This window comes from Rhinopithecus roxellana, chromosome 17, assembly GCF_007565055.1.
Source record: "Rhinopithecus roxellana isolate Shanxi Qingling chromosome 17, ASM756505v1, whole genome shotgun sequence".
Classification (NCBI taxonomy): Eukaryota; Metazoa; Chordata; class Mammalia; order Primates; family Cercopithecidae; genus Rhinopithecus; species Rhinopithecus roxellana.
In genome coordinates this window covers 57,279,894-57,306,336 of record NC_044565.1, presented here as the reverse complement: position 1 = coordinate 57,306,336, position 26,443 = coordinate 57,279,894, and the positions used below count along the sequence as shown (strand labels likewise).

General features: G+C 39.7%; 1 protein-coding gene across 2 annotated transcripts in view; it reads left to right on the top strand.

The window, feature by feature from the left end:
* Nucleotides 1–12,483: 12,483 nt before the first annotated feature.
* The window catches only part of NBAS (NBAS subunit of NRZ tethering complex), a 459,930-nt gene continuing 445,970 nt past the window's right edge, over nt 12,484–26,443 (top strand). The window contains exons 1-6 of one of the 2 annotated variants that reach the window (XM_010354668.2): nt 12,484–12,624; nt 15,151–15,205; nt 16,952–16,988; nt 19,635–19,712; nt 20,054–20,101; nt 21,990–22,033. In XM_010354668.2, the coding sequence (XP_010352970.2) occupies nt 12,508–12,624; nt 15,151–15,205; nt 16,952–16,988; nt 19,635–19,712; nt 20,054–20,101; nt 21,990–22,033 (379 nt within the window). In that variant the 5' untranslated portion in view covers nt 12,484–12,507. The remainder of the gene's footprint in view (nt 12,625–15,150; nt 15,206–16,951; nt 16,989–19,634; nt 19,713–20,053; nt 20,102–21,989; nt 22,034–26,443) is intronic. The other variant, XM_030921163.1, reaches the window with a different exon arrangement.

Genomic DNA, 26,443 nt, shown 5'->3' with positions numbered 1-26,443 from the left:
AATAAAAAATATTCCTCCATTCCTCCCATGTCAAGTTCAAAATTGCAAAGTAGACAGAAATAATGCTAAAGAGTTTGGACCTGAGCTGTATCAGAGGGAACTTTGTTTGCTGATCAAGATTGGTTTACTCTGGGAGGTCAGTGGGCCTCAGCCTTCAGTGTGCGTCAGAATCACCTGGAGCTTGTTAAAACAGGATGTAGAAACCTCCTCTTCAGACTTTCTGATTCAGTAGGTCTGGGGCAAAAATCATTTGCATTTCTCACAGGTTCCCAGGCAACTTGTGAGTACCATACTCACAATACTCTGGTCCAGGGACCACGATTTGAGAACCACTATGGTGGGTGGGAAAGATATTAAGCAAGACAGTGAGATGATCATATTTCCATTTTATAAAACTCTTCCTGGCAATTGTGTGAAGAATAGATCTGTGTAGGCACCATTATGAGGCTATTATTGCAGTAGTATATGTAAGATGTAATTGAAACTTGAATGAGGACAAAGAAAGTGTGTCAGGCAGGAGAGGACAGGTAAGAGAAATATCATTAACATGCCAGGATTTGATGACTTGTTGAATTTCATAGGGGTAGAGGGGGAGAGTGAAGGGAGAGTAATGAGAGGAAGAAAGGCATTAGTGCAATGCCCACGTTTCAGTATGGAAAACTGGGTGAATGACATTAGCATCAGTTGGGAAAAATAGATTACAGGAGGGGCAGCTGGTTGGTAGGCATGGGTCTGTTGAGTTCAGTGTGAATATGATGGCCAGCAAGTAGTCTGCTATGTGAGACTGAACCCTGGAGGAGGTACTTTGGGTCAAGGTAGAGATTTGAGAAATCTTAACAAATAGGTAGTGACCCGGGGAATTGATGAGTTCACCCAGAAGAGAGAAGAGCAGGGAGTGAGGACTGAGTGGTGGAGCTGCTTCCCACCCTTTGCTGTGCATGAACATTACCTGGGGATTCTGTTAAAATGCAGATATGGACTCAGCAGGTCTGGGATGGGCCTGAGATACCACATCCCTAACAAGCTCCTCGTGATGCCAGAGCCACTGGTCTGAGCAGCACTGTTGTGGTAACAAGGTGTAGAGAACCCCAGCACTAGGGGGCAGTGTGGTGTAGAGAACAGTGAGAAGGCGCTAGAGGATGCAAATAAAGTCGGAACTATAAGGGCAATTCGAAGAGTCTGTTATTACAGAAACCAAGAGAATAGATATTCTGGAAAAATGGGATGATTAACATTATATGCTGGACACGTTAGTGGAGTAATTAGAACCCAGGTTATAGTAGGTTAAGGGCTAAACAGGAAGTGACTACTTCTAGTGAGCATAGACTCCTGTTGTAAGAAGTTCGGATGAGGTGAAAATAAACTAGATGGAAATACAGGATGGATGTGGGGGTCAAGGGATGGCTTCATTTTTTTATTTTTTATTTTTAAGACAGTCTTGCTCTGTTGCCCAGGCTGGAGTACAGTGGCACGATCTTAGATGCCTGCAGTCTTTACCTCCTGGGTTCAAGTGATCCTCCTACCTCAGCCTCCCATGTATCTGGAATCACAGTTATGTGCCACCACACCCAGCTAATGTTTTTGTGTTTTTTTTTGTAGAGACGGGGTTTTGCTATGTTGCCTAGGCTGGTCTTGAACTCCCGGGCTCAACGATCCACCAGCCTTGGCCTCCCAAAGTGCTGGGATTACAGACAGGAGGCATCATGCCTGGCCAGTTTTTTTAACCATGAGAGAAACTTGAGTGTGGTCACAGGCTGAAGGGATATTGCCAGTACAGAAGGAACCTGCACAAGGATGCCCGAGATTAAGCCCAGCTTCAGAGAAGAAAGAAGGAATTAAGATGGGTGAAGGGAATGGTTTTGATCAAGAGAAAGAGAGAAACTTTCTCTCTTAGCTGTGGGTACTAGCACAATAGAACTGGAAGACTGCAGTGACAGTGGTGTCCACAGGGACATCTCAGTTTGTGTCTCCCAGTCCGAAATTCAGCCCTAGAGAGACAGGGACTTCCCTTTCAGTCAGTGTGCAAGGGCAATCAGGCCCTTGGAACTGGCTTAAATTAATCATGTTCACTTAAAGTCTTAAGATCTATAAATTTGGAAAGGAAAACTTTATTTCTTATGATGGGTTGCAACCTCCAGGCCGGGAAGTGGAGCCTCTGACTGAGATCAAAGCCTGCCCTTTAGGCTAGGTATGGTGGCTCATGCCTGTAGTCCCAGCACTTTGGGAGGCCAATGCACGTGGATTGCACAAGCCCACGAATTTGCGCAGCACGGGCAACATGGTGAGACCTTGTCTCTACCAAAAAGAACCCACAAAAATTAGCTGGGCGTGATGGTGTGTGCCTGTAGTCCCAGCTACTCAGGAGAATCAGTTGAGCTCAGGAGGTCGAGGCTGCAGTGAACCATGATGGTGCCACTGCATGCCAGTCTGGGTGACAGAGTGAGACCTCATCTCAGAAAAAAAAAAAAAAAAAGCTGGAACTTTGAGGGAGGAAGGGTAGACAGGAGTTTTATGCTAAATGGGTGGGCTGAACATACATATTTAACAGGTTATAGGAGTTAGAAATAAATGAAAGGGGGTCACACATGAGTGTGATAAGCAAACATGTATGTTACATACATCCCATGTTTGACTTTGCTGTGGAGATGTATCATTGAAATGCAGTAATATTAGACTCCATATGTCAAAAGGAAATGTAGGACATGAAGGTGCTTTGTGCACAGTCTGTGTAAACTGGCCAGAACCATTCCATGGTGGACAGTCATTTCTTCAATGGAAGGGGTGCTTTGGTCAGCTGTCATGTCAAAATCTTGAAAAGGGAGGGGGGTCTGGCTGAGACACCAAGCAACTGGTTGAAGTTGATGTCAGTGGAGAAGTTTTCTGTTCTTTGCTTTCCAGGGCTGGTTTCTGTTTAACTCTTAAGTCTAGTAGTGGTTAGTGAGGAAGGGGCTGTACTGAGGCATGACCAACCTCCTACCTTGTCTTGACCAGGAAACATTATTATTATTATTATTTTTTGAGATGGAGTCTCACTCTGTCACCCAGGCTGGAGTGTAGTGTCGTGCTCTCAGCTCACTGCAACCTCCACCTCCTGGGTTCAAGCAATTCTCTCTGCCTCAGACTCCCTAGTAGCTGGGATTACAGGCATCTGCCACCACACCCAGCTAATTTTTGTATATTTAGTAGAGAAGGGGTTTCGCCATGTTGGCCAGGCTGGTCTCAAACTCCTGACCTCAGGTGATCCACCTGCCTCGGCCTCCCAAAGTGCTGGGGTTACAGGCGTGAGTGACCACGCCCGGCCAGGAAAGTTTTTAAAGTTTTTCTGGGGTCTCCTTGGCCAAGGGAGATAGATTTGTTCAGTCCACTGAGGAAGTGGGGGCTTGGGAATTTATTTTTATTCCACGATTCTCATCTACAGTAAAGTTTGAGGAACACTAGTTTAACTTAAAAATCATAAATGTGCTGCTGAAAAGTTTCCTCCAAAAAAGTGATCTGGGCAAAGCACATTTGCTATACGTTCAAGCATGTTAATAGTGAGGCATAAACAATGGTACTAACGTCCAAAGGGAAACACATTTTTAGGAGGAGGATGACATGTTTTCAGTGCAGCTTCCCGGACTGTCCTCTGTGAGGGCTTTAAGGTGGCTGGGGCTGCTGCTGGGGGGATGTGGGGAGTACCCCATGCTACCTCCTCCTCCAAGGCCTCTCCATCTGGCCTACCTCTCACATACAGTGGCCTGGCCTTCCTTCCTTCACAGTAGCTCAGGAATCCAAAATGGAGGAAACTGAAACTGCCAGGCCTTCTTGAAGCCTGGGCTAAAAAGTAAAAGCTTTTGCTCACAGGCCCAGTTCGGATTCAAGGGGAGGAGACATAAGCTCTACGTGTTTATCCACCAAAAGTGACTATCTCCCTGTGGTGGTTGATACTGAGGGTCAACTTGATTGGATTGAAGGATGCAAAGTATTGGTCCTGGGTGTGTCTCTGAGGGCGTTGCCAAAGGAGATTAACATTTGAGTCAGTGGGCTGGGGAAGGCAGACCCACCCTTAATCTGGTGTGCACCATCTAACCCGCTGCCAATGAATATAAAGCAGGCAGGAAAATGTGAAAAGAAGAGACTGGCCTAGCCTCCTAGCTTACATCTTTCTCCTGTACTGGATGCTTCCTGTTCTCGAACATCAGACTCCAACTTCCTCAGTTTTGAGACTCGGACTGGCTTCCTTGCTCCTCAAGCTTGCAGACAGCCTATTGTGGGACCTTGTGATCGTGTGAGTTAACACTTAATAAACTCTTTTATCTGTCTATACTATTCTGTCCCTCTAGAGAACCCTGACTAATACATCCCCGCCCCCATAGAAAGACTGGAATACTTGTCCTCAGCCTAGACTCCCTTTCTTTTTACTGACTGCAAATTGATGAAATTCTATACCTGCTCCCTCTACACCCCACTCCACCCCCAATTTTTACATATGACATCTGATATCAAACCAGGTTCATTTGGCTCATGGAAAGCAAACCAATCATTGTGACTGTGGGTTTTGCAAAAGAGAAAAGATTTTATTTAGTGAGATTGCTCACAAGCCTGCTGAGCAAGGAGAAGGAGAACAAATCGTAAATCCACCTCCCTGAAAACAGGGCTTAGGGTAATTATGGGGATAGAAAGCAGGATGGTGTGAAGTATGGGTAAAGGTGATTGGCAGGTGGGAAAGGGAGGTAATCAAGGTTTCTGCGCAAGCGTAATTGAGCTACATGGTTCTTCATAGGATGCATGTTCAGAAAATGGTTGAATTAGCATGAAAGGAGGGTGTAGGTTTTGGCCCTTTGACATCAAAAGGTCACGCTTTACGCACCCAGACAGGCTCAGTTGAAGGGTTGATGGTCTCAACTTGCTTGAACTCAACAAGAACTGCCTGCTAGCTGCAAAACAACATTAAGCACTCATTACTATGGTGACCCACTGTCAGAGCCATTATCTATAAGGAGGCTAGTGGAAGTTTAGTTATCTATTGTTTGACTACTATGACTTGCTAGTGGGAATTTTAAGATTAACTAGACGTAAGCAATTAAAAGCAAGCAAGGCAGGTTAAATTAGGCAGGCTTAATCAGGTTAGCCCTCAGTTTCCCGTCTTGCTTAATACATGCTAAAGTAGACAGAATATGAGCTATGTCTTAACCCCTTGTTTGGAATGCATTTTCAGCAGCACATTTATATTTAATTGTTTATACCAGTGATTCTCAAATGTGAGAAGCTTAGAATTACTCCAGGGAGGCTGGGCATGGTGGTTCACACCAGGTGGATCACTGGAGGCCAGGAGTTCGAGACCAGCCTGGCCAACATGGCAAAACACCGTTTCTGCTAAAAAATATGAAAAAAATTAGCCGGGTCTGGTGGTGTATGCCTGTAGTTCCAGCTACTCAGAAGGCTGACGAGGGAGGACTGCTTTGACCTGGGAGGTGGAGGTTGCAGTAAGCCAAGATTGCGCCACTGCGCTCCAGCATGGGCAACAAGCGAGACTCTCTCTAAAAAAAAAAATAATAATAAAATAAAAAAGAATTACTCCAGGAAGTTCTTTCCCTAGTGCATATTTCAAGGTTCTAGCACTCAGGAATTTTGGTCTCCCCAGTCTGAGGTGGAGCCCAGGAGTGGGCATTTAAACAAATTCCCTAGGTGGGTGATTCTAATGCAGGTGGGTCTACTTGGATGATGCACATAGAAAGCTTATTTTAGAATATTATTGTTTTAAGTTCACCAACATGATCATTTCGATTTCATGGCTTTATTCTTAGATGTCATTTTATTTCCTACTTCTTGAACTGTTAAAGAGATGAATGTTAAAGTGGTAAGAACAGATTTTAATCAGTAATATACTATTGCAATAGGGAAGAGTGTCCAGCATGAACTAAACTCAACTTGGGAGGTGGCTGCGGCGGCTGCTGGAGCTTGAGCAGAGTCAGGGAAGTGAAAAATTAGAAAGGTTGGTCAGTATAAATGCCCATTAAGTCAACTGCGTATGTTAGATGGCAATTAATCAAAGTTAGGGTTGTATTCTCCCAGAGACTAGAGACAGAGGTCCTGTCATTTCTGATGATTACATTTCAAAGGAATGGCTTTCACTCCTGAGTTGTTGGAGAAAGATGTACATCTCAAAGGGACAGAGGAAGGATTCACAATTGTAAATTGTGCATTGAGTAAAATTTAGTAAATGCTCTAAGAAAAGGTGGTCAGGGGCCTATGGTCAGGTGTTGGCTTGAACAAACAGTAAATTCTTTTAGCAGCCTTGCACTTTCTCAGTCAGGCCCTTTAAGGATAGCTAGAGTCACTTGAGGTGGCTGTGGCTCTGAGCTGTTGGTAACTGTTAGTGTTTGCTTAAGCCTTTAAATGGGGAGGGGAAGAGAGTGGACAAAATTGTTTATACTGAGAGTTTGTGGTTTTCATAGGCCAAGGTTGAGGCCTGGCAGATAAGAGGGCTCAGAGGAGCCTGGCTAGATTTTGGTTGAGAACCATGCTTTAGTTTATGTCCCCCAAACCATTCCTAATGGTTTCCCATTGGGAAACCAAGATACTAATAGATTAAATAACTCCTGCAAGGCTATAGAACCAGTCAGTAACAGAACTATTATTCAAAACAAGTTCTCTCTAACATTAGAGTCTATCCCAGAGGTAAGAGAAGGAGGTGGAAGACTGTAGAAGTCAAGATCTGTGAAAAGTGGAAGAAATGACATTCTATTAATGTGCCCTGACTGCAAAACTTGTTTATCTGTTAGGTTCAGGGTAAATTCTAGAGCGATCTTTAGCATAGGGATACATTTGACTTTAACATGCTATTTTCTTACTTGGTGACTTCACTTTGGTAAAGATTTTTGCCTACAATCTTTCTTTTAAATGCTTTCAATCTTTATTTTAGTTAATCCTTTCAGGACTTAATTAGGTTGCAGAGTTTCTTTTAAAAATCATTTATCTCATGTCTGTATCAGACTATAACAATTTAAACTTAAAAACTTTAAAAGTTTAACATTAGGTATACATTTTTTATCTAAAGAGAAACCTAAAATGATAAGGACTTCAATAGGAAACAGTTTGCATGAAATTCCATGGAAGAGCTAAAACCATTAACATTGAGAGACATTTAATAATTCTTCCTCAAATGGTTTTTAATCCTTGGTGCTTAATTTAGTTTTTCCACATAGCTGAAGGTGTCTGACCCTGATGCTTTAATAACTTCTACATTTTGAGTTGGTACTTTGCTCTATCAAAATACATATTAATTACTTGTTAGCTTCATTGAAGTTTTGCTCTTTTGGTTAATATTTCCATTGTAGTTTTTAATTAGAGGAAACTAAAAGATAAACTGAAGAACTTAACCAAAATCCACTACAATGGTAGAAAAAAAATTATGGCTCATGAATGGTCCGTTTATTGAGAGAAATATTTTCTGAGCCTATATTACTTTGCTGGAAAAAATATGTCATTTTTAAAAGTTACAATCTCCCTTTTAAGCAAAAAAAGGTTAATCTATAATAGCATCAACATAACCACGTATAATTCATGTAGTCAATAAATATTTTCTCAGGGCCTGCTTTCAGGCTGGGTTTACAGAGATTAAAAAGCCATTGGCCCTGTCCTTAAAGAATTACAGTGTTTTGGTTTTGTAGTTGCCTTTTGAATTTTTGTATTATTGGTGTTATTTGAGACTCCCTAGCCTTGCCATCTGCGGACACGAATGGTAATTATCGTAATAGCAAATTTCATAATTTCACTAGTCTTGCTCCTAGTTGATGACAGAAGACCCTCAGTCATTTGTAAAATCCTCTACCAAATATTTCTGGGGAGTCCCAGAGCTATCTGGTATGTGTTGGCAAAAAGGTCCATTACTCTGCGGATCATTTCCCTTGGGAGCCGTTGCTGATCTGCTGCCTGGGGTCTGTGCTGTCTGTGAGCTGCATGGCTGTTTGTATCAAAGCGGTGGGGAATGCCTTCCCCCTTTGTGTTTCCCTCTGCTAAGTTCAGAGGGTTTCATTTAGTCAGTTTGTCAGAGAAGACATCCTAAAAGCCTCCCACAAACAAGAGTGCTAGCTAATATAGAAATAAAAATATAATTTTTAAAATGAATGAATGAGTTTGTAAGAAAGTAAAAGATATCTGAGTCCTAGCAACAGGTGTGGGAATCCATGGAAGAAGGGAGAACTGACGCTTTAGGGATCTTTATGGATCTGGATGTCCAGAGCTCTGATTGCAGGGCTGAAAATAGTGGAAGTGGGATGGGGATGCTTGGGCTCATGTAATGGGAGTGAGATCTCTAGTCATTCTAAATAAAGTTAGCACCCATGAAGAGCTACAATTTTTTTTAATCCCATAAAAATGAGGCAGAAAGCAAATAAATTTGTCTGTTCATCCTGGAATCTGAGTGGATACAAAAGTCTCCTTTAAAAATTTGTTGCCACAGCCTGACACTCTTGTAAGTTTGAAGCCTGAATTTACACTATTTGTATCATGTGAAACAAACAAACTTTAATTTAAAGTGGACCCAAGTCTTCCGGGTGCTTTGCAGAAATGAAGGCAAGTCTTTTCAGGGTGAAGGCACCCTCCATCTGAGGCCTCAAGAATCCTCAGAACTCAAATTCCAGAGCATCTGAGCAAACAATAAGACACACACACACACACACACACACACACACACACACACACCCCATAAAGAAAGAAGCCACCATGAGCAAGAGTCAGCCGAAAAAATAGATACTCGAAGGCTTCAGGTATTAGAAATATCAGGTAGAGAATATAAATTATGTTTGATGTGTTCCTAAAAGTAGGACTTAACAGAGAGAAAAAGAAAGTAACAAAATGACCGGCAGCCTTGAGTTTTCAAGAAATAACTTCTAGAAATAAAAAATATAATAATTGATATTAAAAAACTTAATGGAAAGATTAAGCAGAGAAAGCTTAAAAGTGAATGTGTGCATTGGAATCGAGATCAGAGGAAATTACACTGGATACAAAACAGAAAGACAATGAGGTATAAAGTGTGACGGAGGCTGAGATGTACAGAGGATACAATGTCCCATTATCTGTCTAAAGTGAATGGTGTACAGGTGACATGTGAATAGGTAAAAACTGAGAATTTTCTCTTTTCTTTTCTTTTCTTTTCTTTTCTTTCTTTCTTTCTTTCTTTCTTTCTTTCTTTTTTTTTTTTTTAGAGCTGTGGTCTTTGTCAGCCAGGCTGGAGTGTAGTGACATGATCATAGCTCATAGCAGCCTCAACCTCCTGGGCTCAAGCGATCCTGTCATGTCAGCCTCCCAAGTAGCTGGGACTACCAGTGTGAGCCACCACATCTGGCAAATTTCTGGCTAATTAAAACAATTTTTTAAGAGACATAGTCTAGCTATGTTGCCCAGGTTAGGACAGAACTTTCCATAAGTGATTCAAACAAATGAAGGGAGTGGGGGAAAGCTATACTCTAAACTTTTGAAATTGCTCCTTATAAGAAAAGGGGAGGTTGGAAGAGAGAAGTGTGTGTATGGGAGGTGTACACATGGATGGATATGTGAGTGTTATATTAGCTTAATGATTATTGCATCGCCTTATTCCAATGGGAGAAATTTCTCTTTATCATGGTTTATATTTGTTTATTTATTCTGTCCTTCCCTGTCTCAAATTGACAGTTTTCTTAATGTCCTTTATTCTATTTTATGTTTTGGAAGATATATGTTGTAATTCTTTGTATCCCTTGTTTGTGCTTTTTAAAATTGTAAATTTACCTTTTTCCCCCAATATGTTATTATGAAAGTTTTCACATATAGCATAGTTGAAAGAATTTTACCATGAACACCCATGTACCCACCAAAGAGATATCATTAGTATTTTACTATACTTGCTTTATCACATATCTTTCCATTTATTTATTTATCTTCCACCTATCCATTAATCCATCTTATTTTCTGATGCACTTCTGATGTACTTCAAAGTATATTACAGATAGTTTACCTTTGCTTTTAAACCAAATAAAACTAAATGGACTACCGGGGGTAGTCCATTAATGATACAGCATTTAACCCTTTTATGTTTTTCAATATTAGAGACAAAAGAAATTAGATCATCATATGAAGTTGCTTCTATTTTAAAGTTGAAATTGCATAGTAAAATTGAATTTGGGCATTTAAACAATACCTGTTATAGGTGTCATACATTTGTATTTGATTGGATGGTGCACTAGCTCTTTATGAAGAATATAAATTTTAATCATAATATAAAGTAACACTGAGAGCAATTCAAGAAATTTTATTTCCTTTAGAAAGCCTGCAGAATCCCAATCAATCCTTCCACAAATATTCTAAGACTTTTATAATACATCTTGGCAGCCAAAATAGATATAAAGCTCATGCATGGTTTTAGCAAAGAAAGAATCTCCAGCCCCTTACTGAAATCTCATTTACACTCATTAGCAATGCAATTCAAACAGACCATTTTCTCCCCCTATTTTTCTCACTCACAAATTATACAGAATATCAAACTGGGAAATAGGCCCTACCAGAGGCACATACAGTAACAAATGCAAAAATCAGCAGCAAGTAAGTGCAAGAAGTTGGCTAATACATCGGTAAAAATACATTGGTAGGCTGGGCATGGTGGCTCATGTAATCCCAGTTATAATCCCAGCACTTTGGGAGGCCAAGGCGGGCAGATCACCTGAAGTCCGGAGTTCGAGACCAGCTTGCCCAACATGGCGAAACCCCATCCCTACTAAAAATACAGAAAATTAGCCAGGTGTGTTGGCGGGTGCATGTAATCCCAGCTACTTCGGAAGCTGAGGCAGGAGAATTGCTTGAACCCAGGAGGCGGAGGTTGCAGTGATCTGAGATTGCACCACTGCACTCCAGCCTGGGTGACAAGAGCGAAACTCTATCTCATAAAAAGAAAAAAATATATTGGTAAATTGATCAATTATTGCCTTAAAAGTAAAAATAGCTTTTTAGTTTTATTTGGTTTAAAAGCAAAGGTAAACTATCTGTAATATACTTTGAAGTACATCAGAAGTGCATCAGAAAATAAGATGGATTAATGGATAGGTGGAAGATAAATAAATAAATGGAAAGATATGTGATAAAGCAAGTATAGTAAAATACTAATGATATCTCTTTGGTGGGTACATGGGTGTTCATGGTAAAATTCTTTCAACTATGCTATATGTGAAAACTTTCATAATAACATATTGGGGGAAAAAGGTAAATTTACAATTTTAAAAAGCACAAACAAGGGATACAAAGAATTACAACATATATCTTCCAAAACATAAAATAGAATAAAGGACATTAAGAAAACTGTCAATTTGAGACAGGGAAGGACAGAATAAATAAACAAATATAAACCATGATAAAGAGAAATTTCTCCCATTGGAATAAGGCGATGCAATAATCATTAAGCTAATATAACACTCACATATTCATCCATGTGTACACCTCCCATACACACACTTCTCTCTTCCAACCTCCCCTTTTCTTATAAGGAGTAATTTCAAAAGTTTAGAGTATAGCTTTTAGCTTAATGGACTTTTTAACTGATAGGAGCTAAAAGGCTGAGCTCCTACTAAATGAATCTCTGAGCTAATGACAGCTATACATTGACAAGTTAAGAGAAGAAAAATGATTCCTTTTTTTTTTTTTTCCTTTGAGACAGTCTTGCTCTATCAGCCAGGCTGGAGTGCAGTGGCATGATCTCGGCTCACTGCAACCTCCGTCTCCCAGGCTCAAGCAATTCTCCTGCCTCAATCTCCCGAATAGCTGGGATTGCAGACATGTGCTACCACATCTGGCTAATTTTTTTTTTTTTTTTTTTTTTTTTTTTTTTTTTTTTTAGTAGAGATGGGGTTTCACCATGTTGGCCAGGCTGATCTCGAACTCCTGACCTCAGGTAATCTGCCTTGCCTCGGGCTGCCAAAGTGCTGGGATTACAGGCGTGAGCCACCGTGCCCGGCCAAAAAATGATTCCTTCATGTGAGATGATGTTAAGTAATTTTTGTCTAATTCTAAGATAGAATGTCTGTGGCATTCCTTGCCTTTTCTGAGCGCCTGTAGCATCCTTCCTCTGCTACCTTTCATTGGCTTGATCCACTGCATTGGATAACTTTGGTTGTTTATTTTAAAACCACTGTTTGAACTCTCTCTACGTGCTAGGCAAAGAATACACAAATGAACATTAGCATTTCAGTGGGGTACCTTTACCGTTTCTGTTTTATAGAAACTGACTTGATAAGAGAGGCTCAGTGACTTGGCTGATCTCATGTAGATTAATTAACAAGGAACGCACCAGGACCGGGACACAAGTCGTTCCCAAGACAAGCAATAGTCCCTGTCCTTCCTATTCATAAAAGGGTTAACCTAGCATTTCCTTGCCGCGGTTAGGGTCAATTCACTCCACTCCCTTCCCCGTGAATCAAAAGCGGCCGCGGCTAGGGAAGCTTGTCCTCTGAGGGATTCCGTAGAGGCACTCCTCCACTGCGTGAGTCCCGGGCGAACATGGCGGCCCCCGAGTCAGGGCCGCCTTTGAGTCCAGGCGCTGCAGAGGGTGAGGAGGAGACGATTCTCTATGACTTGTTGGTCAACACCGAGTGGCCACCGGAGACTGAAGTACAGGTGAACCAGGCCCGTCTACAGCAGCAGCCAACTTGGTGCAGGCGCTTCGTGGGCAGAGCCACGTAGCAGGAGCCACGTAGGGGAGTGGAGCCGGGTGGGCGGGGGACTAGGGCCTGATGGCTTGTGTGGTCGCCCTGGCAACGGCACCTTGGGCTACCGGGGGTCTGGGGCTCCTAAGGCGGGGTGGGGTCGTGGTCCTTGAGATTCCTCCTGGGCTCAGAATTCGGTTGTTGGGGGCTGGAACTTCGTGCTCTGCGGAGCGTAGGATCCCACTCTGGTTGTTAGTTTCTCTCTGTTTTCGGAGGGGTGGGGATTGTTAGTTTCACTCTATTCGGAGGGGAAGGCGCAGCGCTGGACTCAAGGGTCATTTCTCCTAGCTGGACTCTCGGTGGTCCTTTCTCGCAGTCTGGCTAGGGCTACTACGGGCGGACGCTTAACAGTGTGAGAATTTTCCAGGACCTTACAGTCTTCAGCATCTGGCAGGCTGCTGCAGAGTGCGGAATCTGAGCCTTTACAGCTACCTGGGGCTGGATCGCGTCAGTTCTTGTGTGTAACAATAAAAGAGCATTTAATAAGGGTGTGCGTGTCCGTTCGTCCGTCTCGGTGTCCCAGATGCTGTGCTAGGTGCTGAGGATACAGAGATAAATATGCTTTCGTGGAGCTTCTCCTCTAGAGGGGAGACAATCCTGTAAACGTTATTCATAATCTAGCGTTTTATGCGCTATAGTTAGCGATGTGAGCAAAATGCCACGGAAGTGAAGGGTAAAGAACTGCTGACTGAGATTGGGATCTCCGCTAGAGAAGGGTTATAGAATAGGTTGATAATTTATAGACTGGATCTTGGAATTATCAGTTATTTGGTAGTGAGGGCCTCCCGGGTCTGTGGTGAAGAGTAGGAACCACAGATCCATGTTTATTTAATAGATATTTATTGAGTGCTTAACACATGCCAGTTACTGTTTTGGACCCAGAGGAAGCAGCCAGATCGAAAAGAATCTTTATTAAAGATTGTGTAGTCCAGCCCATATGAGTTATCTTACATTTTTTTATGAGTGTTTCTTTGCTGAAGAAACGACTCATTTTTCGGCCTAAAGTTTGTATTTTTTTCCCCTGTAGCCTCCTTCCCACTGCAGTTTGTGCTTATTTTGAATAATGTATTTTGTAGAACGGGTAGAGATCTGCATGTTTTGCTGTTTAATTTCAAGTGCTTAGTTTGTCTTAATGTGAATATTTTTTGGGTCATGCAGCTAGGAAGCTGTTGCTGCGGCAGCTGGTTAGATAAGTTTCCACTCCTTAACACTCATTGGTTAATTGCAGTAATGTTTCAGAATGCTTAGCATAAATTGATTCCAAAAAAGTAACCACAGAATTACTTACTTTGAAACCTTTAGCACTTTGTTTTGTGTTTGTGTGTTGAGGGTGGGGGAGTTCTATTGATTTCTGCATTCTATTGATTTCTGCATTCTATTGATTTCTGCATTCTATTGATTTCTGCATTCTATTGATTTCAGCTGTTGAACTATAAGCTCTTGGAGGGCAGCTACATCTGATTCATCTTTATGTCTCTCCCCAGGACCAAATTGTGTCTTGCATGAATCTCACCATCAATTCTTGTTTGTTGAGTGAAATAACTTTTCTGTTTTTTTAAAAAAAAAATCTGTCTACACTTACTGTGTGTCCATTGTGCTTTTCTTGATAGCACTTTAGTGCACCTTATGCAGTGCCTAGTGTCATGAACCTACCCACAGTGTGTTCAGTCTACACTTATGGAATGGAATTATTTAATATAGCAATTATGTATCGGTGTATGTTTTGTTAGTAGCATTGTCTGGATGGATATACAACAGATAGTCAATGAATTTGCCTTGGAGATATGACCACCTTTCCTGTGAGCAAAACTTACAGCTTCAATAGAGTGTGCTGAACTGGCAGCCAGTATGGTCTTTGGCCTTGACTTCTCTTGTCTTTGGATTGGTATTTGATTTGGAAACAGTTTCCAGCTTCAATCTTTGTTCTTACCTGCAAGGTTAGTCCTGACATGTGCCTGTAGCTCTGCTATGCTCCCTTTACTCCTATTGTCACCCATCCTGAGTCTACCTTTTTTTTTTTTTTTGAGACAGGATCTCACTCTATCACCCAGGCTGGAGTGCAGTGGCATGATCAGGGCTCACTGTAGCTTCAACCTCCCGGGTCACCTCAGCTTCCCAAGTAGCTGGGACGATAGGCACGCACCGCCATGCCTGGCTAATTTTTGTATTTTTTGTAGAGATGAGGTTTTGCCATGTTGCTCAGGCTGGTCTGGAGTTGCTGGGCGCAAGCAGTTGGCCCACATTGGCGTCCCAAAGTGCTGGGATTACAAGCGTGAGCCACTGCATCTGCACATTCAGTCTTTAAGTAGTTTTAAGCCACTGCTTCCCTGTGCCCAAAACTCTGAATATTAGTAAATAAAAATAAGTTTACATTGTATAAGTAATACTAGTCTAATACTAGAGGATTCAAATGTAAGGGCTTTGTTTTAAATTCCAGCCTAGAGGCATCCGAAAACATGGTGCATCCTTTATCATCACGAAAGCAATTCGAGGTAAATATAGTTTATTTCTCTACAGTAATGATATGGTTAACAGTTAAAATGTGTTCTTTAGACTTCTGGTGTGGAGACTAATAAAAGTGACGTGTTATCTGAGTTTAATTATATAAATTTATATATACACACATATGTATGTATATGTATACATTTGTATATTTACACATGAACGTTTTTAATGCAGCTTAAAGTATATAGCCTTGGTTTAACCATTATGGGTGTATTCTAGAACAGGTGTCCCCAGTTCCTGGGCCATGGACTGGTACCAGTCTGTGGTCTGTTAGGAACCAGGCTGCACAGCAGGAGGTGAGCAATGGGTGAGTGAGGACCTGAACTCCACTTCCTGTCAGATAAGTGGCAGCATTAGATTATCACGGAAGTGCGACCCCTATTGTGAACTGCACATGTGAGGGATCTAGGGTGCATGGAAAAATTGTCTTGCACAAAACCAGTCCCTGGTGCCAAAAAGGTTGGGGACCGCTGTTCTAGAAGGAATGAAGGTCAAAGCCAGTATGAGTCTCAGAAAGTCTGTGGATGTTGAAGGTGAAATACACTGAGAGACTATTTTAAGGGGTTTATGTGATGTTTCAGATACATCTGGTCAGAGATACTCAAATTACACATTTGGTAAGCCAGGGTATTCATTTAACTCCTGACAAATTTTACGTATGAACTAACAAGAGTCTGAGAAAGGATTGAGCACTAGGTTTACTGAGCTGGTGCCGTGACAGGTTTACCGTATTAATTGATAGAGTCCTTTTATCAGACCAGAAAGGGTAGGTGCCGTTACTCCTTTACATTTTTAGATAAGAAAACTTGCCCAAGGTCATTCATTTGGAATTTGACTGCACGTCTTTCTGGCTCCAAAGTCCATCCTCTTATACCAGTGAATTTAAGTTCGTTATAAAGAGAAAATTCATTTTCACAGAAGTACTTGAAATTAACTATAATCTTCTGATTATACTTTTATCTTCTGATAAAATTATAGTTAATTATAGTTAATTTTATCTTCTGATACAAGAAACACTAGCATATTCAGTTTTCATAATGACAAATGCTTTAAATTTTGAGAATTTAGCAAATGCGTACAAATAATAAAAATTCATTGTAGAAAATACAGACACTATAGATAACTACAAATTAGAAAAAAATTTGTCCTCGTCTTACCACCTAGAGAGAATCTGTTATTCTTTAGACCTTTTTCCATTGATGTATACCTAACTGCATACACAGGTACACACATACATGTACATTTAAAATAGGATGATAGAAAGCATTGTTTTTTCATAGCGTGTTAGAGGTTTTGTTTTCCATGGGCTTTCCCATTTTAGGTATTATTATTTTAAAAATATTTGCCATGAAGTATAAAATAGTATCTTGTTTTAATTTTTATACGAATATTTTGTTTTTTAAGGGGTGATTATTATAACTTCTAGTCCATGGTTTCATGAAAGCTTCTTAGATTAAATTTAACATCTCAAACCACTTTTATTTCTTGAACAGTTAGGAAATACCTGAAACTTTTGAATAACACAGAAACTTGGAATTTAATAAACATATGACCCTGTAAGTGTTATGATGTATATTAGGTTATATTTAGTCTCTCATTTTAAGAGTTGTGTTATTTTTTTTAATGACTCACTCCGTAGTATATTTTAGATTTCTCATCTATAAATCTAATTTGAAAATGATTCTTGAAGAAAACTGATTTATAATTGGCTTTGCCATTTCTTTTAATTACAGATCGTTTATTATTTTTACGCCAATACATCTGGTACAGGTGAGTTTTGGTTCTTCAGATAAACAGTGTGAACATCAAATATAAACAATATTATTCTATATATGATTTGTTTTCATAAATGAATTCTAGATCATGAGAAAGTTGCTGACATTCAGGCAAACTCAGCATGAGACATTTCAAACATTTAAGTATAATCTGACAAGATATCTCAGTAGACTTAGGGTAGTTTTTGTTCCCTTAGTTGCTATTAAGAATGTTTCATGACAATTTCTGCTTCCTCTGATGACTGTTCTCAGGCTTGTATTGAATGTCCATATGAAGCATCTGTAGCTTGCATACCTTTTAAAAAACATTTTTGTTCTTGTCACATCATCTCACTTGTGGTTAATATTCAACTGCTGTGTATCAGAGAAGGTTCTTTAGGTTTCAGTTCTTGTGTACTTTTTAATTCCTTGAGTGCTAAGTATATTTTCAGGCATGATGCTAATTTCCAGCTTTAGAAAGAACAAAGAAATAATTATTATGACAAAAAAGTTATAATTCTGCTTTTAGATACATGCATAGGAATTGTTTTATAGAATTATTTAGATAGATTGCTTTTTCCCTGGGAATATCTTGTCATAAAGTTCCAGAGATAATATAGTTCCGTAGGAGAGACCTTTGGCACTTCTCTAGGACTTGCTCCAATGTCTTTCTGCTTTTACTCTATGTATGTGTATATGTGCATAAATATGTATATATATGTATATATGTATGCATATTTACAATTTCTATACTTAATTGTATCACTTTTTTGTGGGTGTGGGCTATGATAGGATAGAGCAATGAGTAGGAAGAGAGAGTGGAAGGAGAGGATAGGAGTATGGGAGGTGGGCTGTGTTTTCTGACCTCTCCAGGCGACAACTTGTTAGTCCCAAACACCCTTGGATAAGGTGTTAAGCTTGTCTTGTTCAGGTTACTGTTTGATAATTCTTTTTGTTATTTATTGAGAAGGAAGACTCAGAAAGTTAACTCTGATACAAGCCCTATCCTCTGTGTGAGAACCTTATGATCAGGCGTCATAAGTAGGTCTCTTTTTGTCTCCCTTCCTCCTGAGAAGCCTTTGTCCTTGAATTGGCTGTGTTGATCATTGTACAGGTTACAAATGCACCATGAAGTGATTAATCTGTCTCATGATGTGCTACTTTCAAAAAGATTTTGTTCCATTTGTGCTCTTGAGTTTATGGTAATTAAACCCAAAGGTTTTGGGGTCAATATTTGTTTCAAGTGGCTTTTTCTTATTTTTTTAAAAAAGTTCTTTTCTTTTAATTATGAAATATAAACATACTGAAAATTATTGACAATATAATAAACCTGTGTCAGCTAGCTCTTTCTCTTTTTATGCAAAATGTTACATCTCAAGTCCTTTCCCTTTTTCCTTTCCCTTCCCTTCCAGAGGAAATTATCCTCATATAGATAGTATTCACATACATGTTTCATATCTTCATTATATTTTTGTAACTGCCTTTTGATATTATTTTGTGTTTTAAAAAATGAGCATAAATATACTACATGTATATATATATATTTTTTTTTTTTTTTGAAGAGAGGGTCTTATTGTGTTGGTCAGGCTGTAGTACAGTGGCTCTTCACAGGCAAGATCATGGTACACTGTAGCTTTAAACTCCTGGGCTCAAGCAATCCTCCTGCCTCAGCCTCCCATGTAGCTGAGACTATAGGCACATACCATCGTGCCTGGCCACTAACATTTTGAAATCCTATTTTGTCTTTTCTGATTTCCATAATGTATTCTTTTTTTTCTATTTTTCTTTCATGGAATTATGTTCTTTATTCTTCTTTTCCATCTGTTTTCTTGATTTCTTCAGGTATTAGTCCTCTAATTTGCTGTGTCTACTTACTCACTTACGGTTGGTAGTTTCGTGTCTTTTGTGAATGGTTTTATTTTGAACTTACGCTTGCAGATTCTTCCATCACGTGAGTAAAGTGAAATTGTAATCTGATCTTGCATATAGTACAGACTTGGACTTTCACTTTTTCATAGGAGATTTTATTCCTGTCCTCCACAGAACCATAGTTCCAGGGAGAGAAGAGAGTCTTTAGTGTCCCTGGGCCTATGGTGAGGTGTTTCTGGTTCCTTCAGTGACCTGGTGCAGTCATTGCTTTTGCAGGATTCTCACTTCCAACTCCTGTCCTCTCTTTGGTTCAGTAGCTCATTTCCTATCCTGCGTGCTAAGTCCTGTTTTAAGTCCTTGTCTCTCCCTTTACCCTGTGCCCAATTCTAGCTTTCAGTGACTTTTTCATTTCCAGTACTTGGAAATTTATCTTTCTTTCTTGTGAGTTTAACTTGATGCTAAAATTTGTTTTTGTTACAGTTGAGCCAGAGTTCCTAGGTAGTTAGAGCAGAAAGGGTTGGTGTAAGTGTACTCTGCTCTGTCATTGGTATGCTAGATGTCTGTTTCCTGGGAAGTACATAACATTTATACCTTTGAACACACAACTGTGTTTTTTGGAAATAGAGAAATATAGATGGTCAAATTTCAGCTACCAATTTGCTAATATTCAAATTTTATATTCTAATGGAAAAAAAATCTCTCTCTCTCTCTCTGTAAGTATATGTGCTATTTGTCTGCTTATATGTGGTTTTCATGATTAGATTTTAACCTAACTAATGTGTTGTAATTTCAGCCCTGCACCTTTTTTGCTCCCTGATGGACTGGTTCGCTTGGTTAATAAACAGATAAACTGGCATTTGGTACTAGCAAGGTAAGGAAGTATAAAATTCATATGTGTTTCTATCTGGATTTGCTTTTACATTTCATTATGGATGTTAATTTTGGAATCCTCATGACTTTCAGTCTTTTTATTGTATGTAAATCTCTTTGTTGCAAATATTTAGTATTGTTTAAACATCATGCTGTATTAAATCATTTCGTATGCTTTTGTACCTATATCCTCATTTAATTGTAAGGTCAAAAGATGGATAATTAAAGCATGCGAACAAATTTAGAAATGATTTTTAACTTAATAAATAATTCCATCTGTGTTGAAAACTGCTACAGATATTCATAATAGATTTTCTTCCCCTTCTTTCTTCTCCATAAAAGCAATGGAAAGCTTTTGGCTGCTGTTCAAGATCAGTGTGTGGAAATCAGGTAATTGTTAATATTATTCATATTCAAGATTTCCTTGAGAAACATTTGTTACTCTGTAAATGGAAACTAAGATTTTTCTGGGGGTATATTTAAAAGGATTTTATTTTTAACTCACTTAATTTTGTGAGTGTCAAACACCAACTTATGCCAGTTGAAAAATTAAGGATGCTTTCTCAGAGTTATATGCTTATCTTTCTCCTTCCCCAGATCATTCTGTTGCCTCTTAAGAAATTGTACTTTCTCGGTAAACGAGGCCTATCCTCAGAACTGTGGAAATCACTCTGTTTGACCATTTACTGCTACGTCAGCTAAACAGACACTCAGGAAGGTGTAAAAGAGTAGGGATGGTTCAGCACTTTGGGAGGCTGCAGCGGGCGGATCACAAGGTCAAGAGATTGAGATCATCCTGGCCAACATGGTGAAACCCTGTCTCTCCTAAAAATACAAAAATTCGCTGGGCATGGTGGCGTGCGCCTGTAGTCCCAGCTATTTGGGAGGCTGAGGCAGGAGAATTGCTTGAACCTGGGAGGCAGTGAGCCGAGAACTGGTTGCAGTGAGCAGAGATTGTGCCACTGCACTCCATCCTGGCGACAGAGCGAGACTCCATCTCAAAAAAAAAAAAAAAAAAAAAAAAAGGATGGTTTTGCTCTGCTGGTACAAAACTGTAGATTGAATATGGGTGTTCAAAAGACCAAGGTTACATATTACTTGAGACCAATTATGCTGTCTGTCCTCTTGAGACATTCAGTGGTATTATATACACATCTAAAGACATCTCTAAACTGGACTTTTCAGTTGTTTTATTTTTAAACAATGTATCAGTTATGAAGGAAATATCAACCATAGCAACTAACAAAAATGAGTTCATTCTTTGGGAAATGTTATTAGGAAAATCATATGAAAGAGGAATATATTGACTATTCATTAAGTGGAAGTGGACCATTATGAAGGTCTTCATTATTATCATCTTCACATGGAGTGGGCTGAGGAGAAGGAAGAAGAAGGGAAGGTGGTCTTGCTGTCTCAGAGTGGTAGAGGTAGAAGAAAATCCACATAGACATGGACCTGCACAGTTGAAACCTGTGTTGTTCAAGGATCAACTGTAGTAATTCCATAATATTTCCTTGAGTGCACATAGCGAAGTTTAAAATCTTTATACTGGATATTATTTTCCTCCTTTAAATGAGACCATACCAGTTTTTTTGATATTCATATGTGTCTGTAATTATTTCCTGGGGATAACTTTATAGAAACAGAATTGTTAGGTCAAACGCTACAGACATGAAGATTTTGGATAATTGTTATTAAATTATTTTCTAGAAGGTTTACCAGTTTTCATTTTTAAACATTTTATAATAATTATACTACTTGGTATATATTTCAGGATCACAGATTTAAAACAGGTTATTGATTTAAATATGGTGACCTATTAATGCTCTTTGATTTCTTAAAATATGACTTTTTTTCCCTAAGTGATCAAACTTTGTAATATGATACAGACCAGTAGTTCTTAATTAGGATTGATGTATCCAGCAAAAAAAATATTTTTGCTTGGGCCCCATCCCAGATTTCTTGATTCAGAACCTTTAGGGATGGGGACCAGACATCTTTATTGTATGAAAAGACCATGGTAAATTCACTTAGGCTGTGTCACTATATTCCATGTATATATCTCCATACAAAGTAGCTCTGTATCTGATGCAATAAGAAGGTTGGAAGAAAATATTGTCACTGACAAAAGGGTCATAATTGAGGCACAAAACCATGTCTGAGAGGAGAAATGATTGAGCGTTGTATATAGAAACTATCTAGTCCACAGTATCTGGTATTTTATGGTTCTATGCGATGTTATGATAAAACTTTTGCCTTGATTTTGCATGTTTTACAGGTCTGCAAAAGATGATTTTACATCCATTATTGGGAAATGTCAAGGTAAGAGTTTCCAAAATATTTAAAGAATGAAAATTTCAAATGTGCAATGGTTTACAATGTTTCTTAAAAGTTAGGATAGATATTAAATATTTATTAAGGATTATCATGACTATTAAAATACTTTAAAAACATAACTGCTTTTTTTTTTTTTTTTACTGTCTTAAATATTTTACTTTAAAATGGTTCATTTTGGTGAGATTTAGAAACTGGGTTCTAAAAAATGTCTAAGCCAGTTTTGGGATGAAGTATTTTTAACTGTCTGTAGCCTTTGATTTTGAATTAAATGCAGAAATAAATAGGTGTAAGCCAAGAGTGAGAAACAGACTAGTAAAAAGTCTAGGATTTGGTCATTTTAAAAATATATTCAGCAAAAATTTACTGACTGTAATTTATGTGTATGTGCTATTTTGCTGGGTGCTTGAGGTATGATTGTGAGCAAAAAGACCTGGTCCTTTATCTCATGAAGCATATAGATGCTAAAATATATAATTACAAACTTTGACAAATCTAATTAAGGAAAAATTAAATCCCATGAGATTTCTTAACCAGGGGTGTTAGATGAGATGGCTAAGAAAGAAAAATGACTTTTGGAAAGCAGCTTTAAGAATGAGTAGTCTGGGTGCAGTGGCTCATGCCTGTAATCCCAGCACTTTGGGAGGCTGAGGTGGGCAGATCACTTGCGGTCAGGAGTTTGAGACCTGCTTGGCTGACATGGTGAAACCCCGTCTCTATTAAAAATACAAAAATTAGCCAGACATGGTGACATATGCCTGTAATTTCAACTACCTGGGAGGCCAAGACAAGAGAATCACTTGAACCTGGGAGATGGAGGTGACAGTGAGCCGCGATTGAGCCACTGGATTCCAGCATGGGCAACAGAGTCAGACTCTGTTTCAAAAAAAAAAAAAAGAATGACTAGAAGGTAGAAGAAGACAGGGAGGATTTCAGTCTGTAGGAGCAGTGTATGAAAAGGCAGAAGGAGCTGGGCGTGGTGGCTCATGCCTATAATACCAGCACTTTGGGAGGCCAAGGTGGGTGGATCACAGGGTCAGGAGTTCGAGACCAGCCTGACCAACATGGTGAAACCCCGTCTCTACTAAAAATAAAAAAATTAGCCAGGCATAGTGGTGTGTGCCTGTAATCCCAGCTACTCAGGAGGCTGAGGCAGGAGAATCGCTTGAACTTGGGAGGAGGAGGTTGTAGTGAGCCAAGATCACACCACTGCACTCCAGCCTGGGCGGCGACAGAGTGAGACTCCATCTCAAAAAAAAAAAAAAAAAAAAAAGAAAGAAAAAAGGCAGAAGGAGCCTTATGGCAGAGAAAGAGGGTGGTATTAGGTAAATGCATCTATTACCTTTGCTTTATTTACAGGACCTGCAGTTCCATCTGTCTGATCTTGTGTTAGTTTAACAGTGTAATTGTTGTAGGAAGTATAATGATGGTAATCATGGTCATTGTGTTCATTCATATACAAACATTTATAGTGTTCTTACTGTGTGCCTGGCACTGTATTTAGGTCTTTATATGATTTTCTTGTGTAATAGAAATAAAGCAGTATAAATATTTTATCTTAAAACAGTATTAGGATAAAATATATATTTGACATCAATAGAGAGCAAGGAGGTGGGAGGCACTGGTAGTTTTCTGAACTATAATGTGGTAATACAGAAGATTCCTCCACTCCCTCATGGAAATACTGTTATTTTTTATTTTTTATTTATTTTTATTTTTTGAGATAGGGCCTGGCAACAGGGCCTCACTCTGTTGCCAGGCTGGAGCGCAGTGGTGTGATCATGGTTCACTGCAGCCTGACCTCGTGGGCTGAAGCGATCTTCCTGCCTCAGCCTCCTGAGTAGCTGAGACTGCAGGCACGCACCAGCACGCCTGGCTAACTTTTTATTATTTTTAAATGTTTTTGTAGAGGTTCTTGCCTTGTTGCCCAGGCTAGCCTCAAACTCCTGGGCTCAAGCAGTTCTCCTGCCTCAGCCTCCCAAAGTGCCGGGACTATACGTGTGAGCCACTGTGCCCGGCCTTTAAGAGAGAGAGAATGGATAATCATTGTAATTGTACTAAGTGCCGTGATGGAGAAGAATCACTTTCAGCTTAACTTTCCCAAGCCCTGGGAGCCTGTTTATTTATTTGTATAGTAATTTAATTAATTAATTAATTTGTTTTGAGACAGGGTCTCAGTCTTTTGCTCAGGCTGGAGTTCAGTGGCATGATCATGGCTCACTGCAGCCTCAACCTCCTGGGCTCAGGTGATCCTCCCATCTAAGTTTCCCAGGTGGCTGGGGCTACAGGTGCATGTCACCATGCCCAGCTACTTTTTGTATTTTTGATAGATACAGGGGTTTGCCATGTTGCCCAGCCTGGTGCACTCATGGGCTCAAGTGATCCTCCCACCTTGGCCTCCCGAAGTGCTGACACTACAGGTGTGAGCCACTGTGCTCAGCCTTTTTAAATAGCTCTTTTATTCCACTTGTGTACTTCCACCATCACAGCCTTAGTTCAGGCTCTTCACATTTTTTGCTTGGTGTCTTACAACAGTCTGCTGACAAAGTTTTCTTCTGTATGCCCTTTAGTAATCCACACTTCATACTCCTTGACAAATTGATCATGAAAAAAACACTATTCTAGCAAGTAACCATTCACATCTGACTTAACTGCTTTCTAGATTTCTAGAAACCTTGGGCAAGTTACTTTACCTCTCTGAGCCCCAGTTTCGTTGTCTGTAAAATGGGCATAATTATGAAATTGAGTTGTGGGAAAATTAGATGAATTAATGAGTGTAAAACTCTCGCCACAGTGTCTGACACACCATGAGTACTTAGGAGATGTTAAGCTGTTGTTATAATTACTGTTACTATGATTCTGCCTGAAATCTGTTAGTTGTTTGCTATTGACTGGAATACAGTTCATTTTTTCTAATTTACGATAAAAGACTTTTCACAATCAGCCTGTCTATCCTGTGGGAATTCCCTGCCATATGTCTTACGTTCTAGCACTAAACAGTGTGTGATTTTCTAACTCCATTGTGTTCTTCATGTCTTCATGCCATCATGTACAGATGGTTCCTTTTCTCGGAAGCTCCTACCTTTATATTGAATTAATTAGTCTCGTATGTTTTAGATCAAGCATCAGCTCTTCTCCCTGTATTTGTTCCCACCATTTGTACATCTTCATGTTTCCCAACTAGTTGCTTGTGCCTATATCACAACACTTACTTAGTCTGCTTTCCTTTTTTATTTATTTGATTTTTATATATTTTTTGAGACGAAGTCTTGCTCTGTCGTGCAGGCTGGGGTGCAGTGGTATGATCTCGGCTCACTGCAACCTCTGCCTCCCCGGTTCATGTGATTCTTCTGCCTCAGCCTCCTGAAGTTGCTGGGATTACAGGTGCCTGCCATCACACCTGGCAATTTTTTGTATTTTTAGTAGAGATGGGGTTTTACTGTGTTGGCCAGGGTGGTCTCGAACCCCTGACCTCAGGTGATCCACCCTCCTCGGCCTCCCAAAGTGCTGGGATTACAGGCTTTGAGTCACTGCGTCTTGCCTAATTTCCTTTCGTAATTGTTGATTTACTTGTTGGATTCCCAGTTGGTTTGTAAATTATTTGACAGCAGGGTTCGTATCTTACTCAACGTACATTTTTTTTTTTTGTGTTTAGCACGGCGCCTGACATACTGTAGGCACACAATTTTTGACCCTATCAAGTGGGTAATAGCACTTGGGAACTATTCAAATGGTTTTTATGGATGAACAAATATACCAACGAAGTTTGTTTGCTTGTTTCTTGTTTAACTTTAGAAATTCACAAGAGTGTATATATATTTACTATATATAACACTGTCTATATTATACATATTATAATGATCCATATATAAATTTGTGGATACTTATCATGGCAGTGGTATTTTTTATTCCTTATGTATACATGTGTATACATAGCATGAATAGAACAATAAGGGTGGATAAGAAGACCTGTTTGCCTAACCCTTTTGGGAGTAAGAGAAGGGGAGGTAGTATTTAAGTGTGAATATCTAAAGCTTGGGGCTCTAGCCCTTTTTGAATATACCTTCTGTAGTTTCCTCACCAGTGCTTATTAGAGTAGACCAGGCCTTGCTTAAATAATGTGTAAAGGTCAAGAAGTTCCCAGAAGAATAATTTGGTGGGTGTTCGACTGCCTTTTTTCTGGTGCAGCCTTTCACTGGGCTTGGGGGGGCCTGGATAGGTTTCTGAGGAGCATGCTTAGAGTGTTGGAGTGATTCAGATATACAGGGTTATTTTGAGCTTTGGCATTAGACACCTGATCCTAGCCAGTAAGTAAACCAAGAAATCTACAAAGTAACATGAAAATGGGAAGCTTTACCCTTCTGTATTTTATACAAATTATAATATTTGTCAGAGTTT